Genomic DNA, 12,069 nt, shown 5'->3' with positions numbered 1-12,069 from the left:
AAGGCAAAACATTGCCTTTAATTTGTTTTCACAATGGTAAAACAAACTAAAAATAAATTGTTATATTTTAGAATAAAAATGTAATTTTTTAATAAGAGTACTAAAGTGTTTACCTATGCTGAAGATAGAATTCAAAACAAAAAAAAGTAAATAAGTAAATACATCGGGTTTGATAGATTAAAAAGCTACTTAAGTACTGAATAAATAACATTTATTTTTACATTGAAAAAATACTTAAGTAAATTTAAAGTACGTTTGAAATGCCCAAATGAAACAACTGGCTTTCAGTGTAAACAAATATTGGTGCGAAATTACAGCAAACATTAACACACATTGATTTTTTTATTTTATTAAAAAATATATTTTTTTATGCATTGGACACACAATGTACAATGGGATTTTTGTTTAATGTCAAATATTTGTAACATAAGTTCAATATTCAAAACAGCAATTCAAGAAGTGTCAAACAGCTCCTGGAGAAAATTGAAAATGGTTAAGAAAAATGATAGGAGCAAAAATTGAAAATTACAAACTGTGACCAAATGCTTTCTGAGGATGTTTTCTGTACACAGGAGAGAAAGATCAAAATAAACTAAAGTTTAAAAGTCTTGTAGCAGGTGAGGTATAAAACTTTAGATAATGTTTTGACAAAAACTTCATGATCAGTTATATTTACACAGATGCAATAAAACTGTTGTGTATGTCTTTACAACATCTTCATGAACAGGCAAAGGAGATATTGGCCAAGAAGTCAGGGATAGAGCTGGCCACTGTGTTTTGGGTTATGAAACATCTGACACAGATGGACACAGTGGCATGGAGGGTGAGGGGACTAGAATGAAGACCACTACCATCGTCATAGGAGGCCTCCACAAGTGACCAGTCCCTAGTGGTGGAGAACCCAACCAGAACTGTTACAACCCCATCCTTGTCCACCATCCACAGACATATCTTCATGCTCCCTCTTTCTCCCTCAGTTGGCCAAACTCACCCCCCTAAAAGGGAAAGGGTCTCCTTTACCATAGGCACCACACCCCCTGCCCCAGTCATCCTCGAATGCACTGAGTGAGGAGGCTATTGACCTATTACGCAGCATCTCTGTAGGCCAGACTGCGAAAGTGAATGGAATCCAGACACTATCCTGCCAAAATGCAACAAATGGTTGCATTTCTGGAAGCTGTTAACAGTTCAATGTCTGACATGCAGAGATTGCTTGTCAAAATAGAAATCTCCTCCTCACCGCCGCCTTCCAAGCAGCCCAATCTTCTGCCTCAACTCAGGTCCCTTCCTCAACTGAAATCCAAAAGGTTGGCTTTTTGACTATGTTTAGGGAGCAAGTTATGGGCAACAAAGACAAAAGTTGTTGTTGAAAACCCTTCCTTTCCTTTTTTTTTGTGTTTTATTTAACAATAGTTCATGAGAAAATGATCTCAATTGTTAATAAAAAAGTTTGTCCTAATATTAGTGTTCATTTACAATTCATTGATTATTAAAAATGTTATTGATGAAAATGTGCAATACATAATCCTAATTACATTTATAACAGAAAATACAAAAGATTATTTTAAATGACATATTTAAGTCCAAACAATTATGACAATGAACACTTACAACCCAAAAAAATTTTTTTTAGTGCTATGACAGATGTTTTTATTTCAACGTAATAAGTGAAGAAAATTAACACATAGGCATTACCCCATAAAAAATCAAAAAATAATATAATGCAATGTAATAAAATACAGAATATGTACTAGACAAGGAGAAATGTTAGATATGTAAATTAAAATAGGAACATAGTTTAGAACTAACAATGACTTCACATGTATTTAAAAAAGAAATTACCTTGTTTAGTGAAAATACTGAATTATATGAAATTTAAATGGTTTGAAAAATGTGTATTGCATTAATTTGATAGTTTATGAGAAGTAATTAATCACACCTGTATGAACAAATTAGGGGCCTGATTACGATGTTGGGTGGACGCAACTGTCTAGATCCTGGGACCGACCAACCAACCTCTGGTCAGCAGTCCCGACCTGCAAATAACAATGCAGCCATGCACTGTTCAGTTGCATACTCCCATTTCTCAATGGGCGCACGTGTTACGGCCATAAACCGGCCCTAACACAAGCCCCCATTGAGAAATGGGAGGTATTGTCCATCCCTGCACCCTGTGGCAGGCCACAAGGTGCAGGGATCAACAGGGGTGCAGCATAGGTGCCTCCTTGGCCCCCAACCAGAAGCTGCATGCATAAGGGGGCCCAGGTGGGGGGCCCTATACACGCCTTCTGACATGGTTTCCATGTTGGACAGGCTGGCTTGGAAATCATGTCAGAAACCATGTGCCGTAATCCGAAGGGCAGAAAGGGCTTCCCTATTGGATTGTGAACCAGCTCTGATGACTCCATGAGTTCGTCGTAAGCCAGCTGGAATGACCGGCCAGTTTACTTTTCGACCGTCAGCATTGTAATGCGACTATCAGAAAGTAAACCAAGAGGCGTATTATGATGCGACCAGGTACGGAGCCTTTACGGGCTGCATCGAAATAGGCCCCTATGTAGTTTTATTAATGCCAATTTTTTTGTATGTGTCCATTATCATGATGTAAGCTTGCAACAAATTTGATAAAATAAAAAATGTTAACAAATATTTCATACAGGTGTGTTTCTCACACACATATGCATTACACATTAGATAAAAAATGCTTGTAAGAGTAATTTGAAAATGCACAAGTCCAGAGCAAATGTAAAGAGACAATTCAAAACAAAACAAGTACAAAAGAGGCTTACCTTTGATTCTGGCGACAACTGGGTTGATTTGCTTCATGGTGAAGTACCAGCAACAAAGGAAGCACTTGGACAAACGGGTCATGATGGAAACTCCCCAACAACTCCTCCTCCTCCTCCTCCTCCTCAGAAACTGCAGGGTGCCCTGTACTGCTGAACTTAGCCTTCTCAGCTTTTTTCTTCAAAATCATTTCCAAGTCAGAAGGTAAGCAGAGACCGGGCCAAATTGGGCCGATTATGATTGCGGTGAATCCGCATCCTCCGGGCCGGCGGAAGCCACCGCCGGCCCGGAGTATGCGGATTCACCGCTGCGGTGTGTGTGAAGACGCCCGCCAGATTAGGATGGCTGGGGGGTCATCAGCGGACGGGGAGACCGTCCGCCGCTTTTCCGCCGCGAGACCGCGGCGGAAAAGCTCTAATATGGTGGCGTGTCTATCAGACACCGCATGCCATATTAGGATTTGCCCTGTGACATGCCTTTCCGCTGCGGCAATGCCTCCACGAAAAGGCATACGGTCTTTTCATTGGGGGCCCGTTGCGGGCCCCCATGGTGAAAGGAGGGTGGGGGTGCACGTGGGGGGTACCTATGGTACCCCCCTGCATTTGCATGCACAAAGCGGCAGTCACCGCGCGGTGCCTGCCGCTTTGTGCATGCAAATGCACTGCTTGCAGTTTTAACATTGCGGCGGGTGGTGGTCACATCCTAATTCGCACGGATGGACCGCCACTGCCCCTGCAGACGGTCCCTCCTCCTCTGGGGTGGCGGACGGACGCAGGTCCGTCCGCCATCCTAATAGGCCCCATACTTTGTGGATCTGTTGCACTTTCCATACCAAGGTGAAACGGTGCATCACCAGACTTGGCAGTACCTCCTGCTACATTCGTCTCCTCACAGAATGGGTATCCAGACTTGCGGAGCTATCATTGGCTACAGCCTGCTTCTTCATCACGCTGTGATCTTTTACATCCAACAAAAACTATGTCTGAGTGCATAAATATTCACTGTGACTCATCCAATAACCACCCCCCCAATGACCATGCCTCACCCTCATATACCTCTGGCTGCTATGCCTAGCTGAATTTGTTCTTTTCAGATATTTTTCTTCAAAATTTCTCCTAAATCCGAACCTAAGCATAGGCAGGGTCCAATCCACTTAAAGTATCCAACCAGCATGCCATCATGGTTGGACATAACTTATAACTTTGCCCCGGTCTCATGAAACTAGATGTCCGCCGTTGGTGCTTTGATCTTGAAGGCACAATTTTTCACTTAAAAGTTTAAACAATCCTAACTGGTTCCAATGATGAGATTTCTGACATTTTGGTGCTGAATACTTTAACAAAATGTACTCTAGACTTCTAAAGGTGTGTGGGAATATTCTTGTGTTGTGTTTTCATTTTTAATATTTTTTTAAGTGCTGCATAAATTCAGTACACATTGCGTCTAAGTTAAGCCTCACTTCTTAGCACAGGTTATTTTTGTCACTTTTTCAAGGCTCACCCTGAAAACGATTGTGGCTGTTGCTTGAGTAGGATTTCACTCACTCAACCAGCAACTCTATTTTTCACAATGCCTCTTGCAGTGTATATTTCTATCAGTATATGCCCCTATTCATATATCTCTCTTTCACTAAATGCCTCTTTCCGTATATGCTACTATTGGCATGTACACCAATAGCAATATGATTCTACACCAATAGCAATATGATTCTACACCAATAGCAATATGATTCTTTCAGTATATGGTCCTAGTTGTATATGCCCATTTCCCGATATGCCTCTTTCAGTGTATGCTCCTATCGGTATGTACACCTATCGCTATATGCCTATTTTGATATTTGCCTCTTGAAAACATATACTCCTCTCTGTTAATACCGCTCTTGCTATATTCTTCTTTCAGTATATTCTCCTTGTGAGAAATTGGGGTACTGGTTTATGGTAGCAAAACTCTACTTAAGCATCAACTACAATCATTGTCAGGGTGAGGCACCGGCGAACCTCAAATTAACCTGTGCTCAACCCTCTGGTAGCTTGGCACAGAACAGTAAGGCTTAACTGGTCACAATGGACAGGGACAAGGTCATACGTCCAAGCTGAACATGATGGAGCATGTGCCATTTACAGGGACCCAGTTAGACCCACGGCACAGGAATACCTTAAGTTCTGGTTGTGAATCATTGCGAGGTCCCATGTCGATGATGCATTGCGCAGTCGTAACAATGCATCAGTTTTGAGGAACTGCAAAGCTGGGAAATATGGTCCTGCATCGTTGTCGAGGATCCCACTGACAAGGTTTTGAGATGAGAAGTCCGGCATCAACGATGCTTTTGCAGTTGAGGCGATCTTCAGTTCAAAGGAGATGAGAGACCGTGATGTGAGAACCTGCATCATCGTCGAGGCTAGTGTCACTGAAAGATTTACAATGCACTGGACTGCTTTGGGTAAGCTTCTTACAGTGGTGGGTCTGCTCTGTGTTATGCCGCACAGCAGAGGAGATGTAGTGGTTCTGCTGGGGTTGGTAAAGCACCTTAAGACCCCATAACAAGGGTCTGGAATGAGGGTGACACCACTTGGCATGGTAGGACTCACATATGGCAGAGTCCAAGGTTGTTGGTGCCTTCAGTCCCCTAGGCTCTAGTGAAGTAGCTCTTGGAGTCACTCTTGGTTTCTGGGTTCAGCAGATACAGGTCTAGTCATTCTTACCCAGGCAAAAGGGGCAGCAAGCAGCAGGTCTTCCTTTAAAGTGGGAGAAGCTTCTAGAGGTTTCCCTTTGAAGTACAAAGTTGTCCTATATTTCCTGCCATGGCTACAGATTTACTGCAGGGGCTATACAAACCTTATTCCTATTCAGGTGTAATGCCCAGCTCTCCCCTCCCATCCTGTTAGTGATGGCCCATCCAGGCCCACCTAAGCTCTCTATTGAGTGTGACTGTCTAGGAGGAATACACAAATCCCAGCTGTCAGCTACACTCATTCATGTGACCAAAACAGGCTGCAGGCGCTAAGACAGGAAATTTCCAACTTTCTAAAAGTGACCTTTTCAAAATTGCAATTTAAAATTCGACTTCACCATAAGAGAGTATTCCTAATTGGAAGTTACAGCTTATTAAATGTAATAAGGTAACTCCAATGCTATTTTATGGGAGAGATAGGCTTTGTATTAGTGAAGAACAAATGTAGGAATTTTCAGTACCAGGACATGTAAGACTTAACAGTAGTACATGTCTGACTTTGTAAATGCTCTACACACTGCCCTCTGGGCTATCCAGGCCTACACTAGTGGTGACTTAAATGTATTAAAAAGGAAGGTTGGAGCCTTGCAAAATGTTTGTTTTGCCAGATCAAAATGCCAGTTTAAAACTGCACACACAGGTTGAAATGGCATACCTCAGACAGGTTTGAAAGGCTACTTGTATGGGTGGCACAATAACTGCCGCAGGCTCACTAGTAGCATTTAATTCACAGGCCCTGGGCACTGGAAGTGCAAATTTACTAGGAACTTATAAGTAAATTAAATATGCCATTTGGGTATAAGTCATTTCTACCATGTTTTAAGGAGAGAGCACAAGCACTTTAGCACTGGTTAGCAGTGGCAAAGTGCACAGAGTCTAAGGCCAGCGAAAACAAAGTCAAAAAAAGGAGGTCTGAAGGCAAACAGTTAGTGGAACACCACACCAAGGATGCCAGAACCAACACTCCGATTGGTGTAATGTTATAACAGTAGATGCCCCTTTTAGGATTTTCTCCTATTACTCGATATACTAACATACCCCTTTGATGATATGCCTTATTTCGTATCTACTCCTAACAGTGTATACTCCTATCTGGATATGCCCCTTTCATTATACACTCCTAAAGGTGTGTGCCCCTTTTGCTATGCTGCTATGGGATATACTCCGATCTGCAAATATCCTTCAACTACAAGTCCCTATTAGCTAACTGATATATGTTCCTATAGGCACAAGCAATTTCTTCTATCTGGCCCATTTAGTATATGCTGGGTCAGTATATGCTTCTATTAGTAAATGCCTCTTTTGCTATATACCCTTTTCGCTAGATGCCCATTTCAATATATGCTTCTGTTGGTATTGGCTCCTATCTGTATAAGTCTCTTTGCCTTAAGTACTCCACTTTCCATTCTCTTCACTCCTATTAAGTGCATCACTTATTTGCACTCGACTTAATTTTTTAGTTTAAAAAAACAATAACAGTTCTTTCTCACCTTCTCATGTTCCCAGATGCAAACTTTGCTACAAACTAGACCTCAGTAGAGTTTGAGGAGTTTCACTCCGTGGAACTCCAAAAAGTGACCAAAACACTCTGCACGTTACACAGAGTTCAGTAAGCGGTGGAGTGTGTTAGGTCATACCTTTCTTGCTGATTTTTATCACAGGTTGTTTATCTCTTGCAAGGAAAATCAGCACAAACTGTACCATGCGCAGCGCAAGAGGGCGCTGTTTTTCTGCCACTCCAGCACATGTTCTGCTCGAGAGCAGCTTCCTCAATGTGAACAGAAGATTTCTCCATGTGAGCGATAGCAGCAATCTGGGACCACCAGCATTGAGAAATCACGTTGGGAGTCGGTCTGGCATTGGATTTTCCTCTTTTGCGCTCGTCAACTAAACATTAGCATGCAAGGTAAAAACTCTGCTCTGCTTCGCGGAGAGGAGTTTTTCGGAACTTCGCGTGCTCCGTGGAGAGTGTAAAGATCCGCAATCTCTGCGAACCGAGCGGAGTTCACCCCCTCAGGTCTACTAATAATGTCTCAGTGCTACATTTCTTGTCTTTCCTTCTTCATGTGTCATCCGATCAGAAGTAAACTATTAAACTTTGTTTTTCTGTTTTATTTACAGTGCTTGTCTAACAGGAAACCTGAACGTGACTGTGTCATTGGCTCAGAATTACGAAAGCTCCACATTATTTCCACTGACTGCGGGAAGTATGATCATTGGAGCGTTTGTGTTGGCCAAAGGGAGGCCCTTCAGAAAGCCTGTGTACACAAACTGTAAGTGCACAGTGGTACCATGACAGTTATTGCTGAGTGCCCTGTGAGGGGTGAGAGAGCAGCAGAATTCTGATTGTGTGTTGTCCCTCATCCCAGGTGGTACCTGATGTTCTGTCCAGCTGAGGCCACTGGTGAGCGGTCTAGGCACTTGGACAGGCTGCCACCCCTACCACTCAGTTGACTCCAGAGATCAAGGGAGGAATTCTTCATAGGGGGGCAACGTAGTGGTAATCGAGTTTCCTACTGGTAGGTGCTTTTTCCCAAAATGTATGGGTGGGTAATTCATGGCAGAGTGCTCTGCTAGTGGCACGAAGACATCGCCGACTTCATCTGCCCGCACGCCCTCCCCTCCGCTGACTACATCCTCCTCGGGGACCTCAACTTCCACCTGGAGAACAACAACGACCGCAAAACCACCACCCTGCTGGACAACCTCGCCAACCTCGGTCTCAAGCAGCTGGTGACCACGCCCACCCACTACGCCGGACACACACTCGACCCCGTCTTCTCATCCAGCAAGGACATCGTCTTCAGCCACGCCACCGGACTCCACTGGACGGACCACAGCTGCATCCACTTCAGCTTCAAAAGAACCACGATCCACCATCACCAGCAACAGGTTGCACGCAGGAGCTGGAACAAGATCACTGCCGACCAGGTAGCCGCATCCCTAAGCCAGCTCCCTCCCACCAGCTCAGCGAACCCCAGCCAGGGAGCCGACAATCTCACGAAGTGGATCAGCACCTGCGCAGACGACCTCGCCCCACTGAGGACCCCGCCTAACAGACCCGGCAGTAAGAAAGAACCATGGTTCACCGACGAACTCAAGAGCTCCAAGAAGAACTGCAGAGCCCTCGAAAGAGCCTGGCGCAGAGACCCAACACCAGACAACATGACCACCCTCAAGCTCGCCACTCGAAAACACCATCAACTGATCCACGCCACCAAGAAAACTACATTCAAGGAACGACTGAACAACAACGCACACAACAGCAAGGAACTCTTCAACATCGTTAAAGAGCTCTCCAACCCCAACGCCGGAAACAACGACATCACCCCATCGCAAGACCTTTGCAACTCCCTCTCCTCCTACTTCCACCACAAGTTTGCAGACATACACAACAGCTTCAGCACGCAACCAACGCTATCCACGACCCCACCAACGCCCCCCACCACCTCCATCCGCGCCTGGACCCCGATCACCACCGAAGACACCATCCGTACGATGAACTCCATCCACTCCGGATCTCCAACCAACCCCTGCCCTCACCACGTCTTCAACAAGGCCGACGCTGTCATCGCTCCCCACCTGCGGGACATCATCAACACCTCCTTCAACACCGCCACCTTCCCGGAGAGCTGGAAACACGCCGAACTCAGCGCTCTACTGAAGAAACCATCAGCGGACCCCACCGAACTCAAAAACTACCGCCCCATCTCGCTCCTCCCGTTTCCGGCCAAAGTCATCGAGAAGACCGTCAACAAGCAGCTGGCCGCCTTCCTCGAGACGAATGGATCCCTCGACCTCTCACAGTCTGGCTTCCGTGCCAACCACAGCACCGAGACCGCCCTCATCGCAGCCACCGATGACATCCGAGCCCTGCTCGACAACGGAGAAACAGCGGCCCTCATCCTCCTGGACCTCTCCGCGGCTTTCGACACTGTCTGCCACCGCACCCTAGTGCAGCGCCTCAGCAACGTCGGAATCCAGGAGAAGGCACTGGAGTGGATCATCTCCTTCCTCGCCGGAAGGACTCAGAGAGTCCGCCTTCCACCGTTCAGATCAGAAGCCACCGAAGTCATCTGCGGCGTACCACAGGGATCATCGCTCAGTCCCACTCTCTTCAACGTCTACATGAGCCCCCTCGCAGCCATCGCACGCCAACACAACCTCAACATCATCTCTTACGCCGACGACACTCAGCTGATCCTCTCCCTCACCAACGACCCAGCCACCGCCAGAGCCAACCTACACGAAGGGATGACAGACGTAGCCGAGTGGATGATGACCAGCCGCCTGAAACTGAACTCAGACAAGACGGAAGTTCTCATCCTGGGCTCCTCGCCCTTCGCCTGGGACGACTCCTGGTGGCCCCCCGCCCTGGGCAGCGCACCCAAACCGACAGACCACGCACGCAACCTGGGCTTCATCCTGGACTCCTCCCTCTCCATGACCAGACAAGTCAACGCCGTCTCCTCGTCCTGCTTCAATATCCTGCGCATGCTACGTAAGATCTTCCGGTGGATCCCCACCGAGACCAGGAAGACGGTCACCCAGGCCCTCATCACCAGCCGACTGGACTACGGCAACGCCCTCTACGCCGGAACCACCGCCAAGCTCCAGAAGCGACTTCAGAGGATCCAGAACGCCTCAGCAAGACTCATCCTCGACATCCCCCGACACAGCCGCATCTCCAGACACCTGAGAGACCTGCACTGGCTCCCGGTCAACAAGAGAATCACCTTCCGTCTCCTCACCCACGCACACAAAGCCCTACACAACCAAGGCCCAAGATACCTCAACAGCCGCCTCAACTTCTACACTCCTACCCGCCAGCTTCGATCGACCAGCCACGCCCTCGCCGCCGTCCCCCGCATCCGAAGAGCCACAGCAGGAGGAAGGTCCTTCTCCTACCTGGCCGCCAAGACTTGGAACTCCCTCCCGATCCACCTCCGCCTGACCCAAGACCACCTCGCCTTCAGGAAGCAGCTGAAGACCTGGCTGTTCAAGCAGTAGCGGACCCCCCCTCCCCAAGCGCCTTGAGACCCTCCGGGTGAGTAGCGCGCTATATAAATGTTTTTGGTTGATTGATAGACTGGTACCCTACCAGGTTTTAGGCTTTCAGTTCATGCCTTATTTGCATATACCCATGACTTTTAGAAATAATGTCCACCCAGTTTCACCACCAGTAGTGTGGTAAAAATGAGTGGACGATGAAGGAGAAAAGACTGGCCAGAATAGGACCCACCTTGGTCTGAGTGCAGATGCCACGCTGCAAAAGGCGCTCTAGGAAAACCATAAGGCGCATGGGAGTCCCCCGGTTTCAATTAATGTTGGATCCCTACTCTGTCTCCACCCACACAGCAGAGACAGTCCACCTAGTGCAGGTTATCCCAACATTAGTACCCCTGGGAAATGTTTGACTGATGTTTGCGCCCACCGTGCCTATTGTTGCCGGGTTCTAATTTTGGATACAGTACATATTTTCCCTCTTTGTCTCATCCCCTGAAATGCCAACTTGCATCCCTGGTGGTGCGGTCACCTAGGGCTAGGAACCCCTGACGTAGAGGCACTGCTGGGTGACAGTGGCGGAGTGGACAGTACATTAGTTCATTCAGCCCTTAATACCAACCCCCTGGCTGGAGTGGGATTTCAATGTGCGGTCTGTCCGGTCACATGTGGTACCGCCCCTTGGGAACGATTAGCATTTACTGTGTCCAATGCGGTTCTGCAGTGCCGTCTGGGGTGTGGAAGGCTCCACCCTGCCGGGGCTGCCGCTGCTGCTGGCTGCAGTAACCCTCCCGTTCTTAAACCCGATGACTTGTTTTAGGTTTGGCTTGTTAAATATCGAATGCAGGATGCGAACATTAAATAAGTGTGAGTGAAATTTTGTTTACACCAGCGTAATCTCTCGCAATTTTTTTAATATAGTGTTACGATTATTACAAAAAGTGACTGAGATTACACAATTACCCATAACTGAGATTTTGTTCTGCTAAAAATCATATCATGGGAGTACAGGAGAATTTGTTGTTGACGGCATGCACAACTTTGTAAAAAATTGTGCCTAGAACACAGTTTGTACTAAAGAGGGGAGCCCGTCTTGTTTCACCCAGCCACAGCATCTTGCACCGGGGGACTCCGATCCCTGTGATTCAAGTCAAGTCAAGTCAAAAGATCTTTATTCGGAATAAAAAACATCCATAAAAGTACAGACAAAATACATTTTAAAACATTCAATTCAGTAATGACAGTTGGAGAATAAATCCGAGGACAAACGAGCATAATCAAATTCCATTTGCAATTTCGCAACTATACAAAATTTGTCCCTTCATAAAGATAGATTTTTAAAAGGAGAGAATATTTTACAGCACTATTTAAAAGATGCTGTTTAAAAACACTGTTAAGAACGCAATTTTAAAAAACCATTGTTAAAAAGGATGGCCAGCACATTGTCATAATTTTATCTACATACACATGAAATTTTTTTTTATTACATAGAGATAAAACAGGTAGATAAAACATTCTCTAAAATGCATAATAGAAAGTGCAGTGTG

At 46.0% G+C, this 12,069-nt stretch overlaps 1 protein-coding gene across 1 annotated transcript in view; it reads left to right on the top strand.

Annotated features, from left to right (window-relative positions):
- The window catches only part of LOC147684255 (putative cation-transporting ATPase 13A4), a 291,659-nt gene extending 283,845 nt beyond the window's left edge, over positions 1–7,814 (top strand). The window contains exon 27 of the mRNA XM_086942617.1: positions 7,640–7,814. Coding sequence (XP_086798743.1) covers positions 7,640–7,814 — 175 coding nt within the window. The remainder of the gene's footprint in view (positions 1–7,639) is intronic.
- Positions 7,815–12,069: the final 4,255 nt, after the last annotated feature.

The sequence above is a fragment of the Lissotriton vulgaris genome, chromosome 11, assembly GCF_964263255.1.
Source record: "Lissotriton vulgaris chromosome 11, aLisVul1.2, whole genome shotgun sequence".
Lineage (NCBI taxonomy): Eukaryota > Metazoa > Chordata > Amphibia > Caudata > Salamandridae > Lissotriton > Lissotriton vulgaris.
This window is presented reverse-complemented; position numbering and strand designations above follow the sequence as displayed.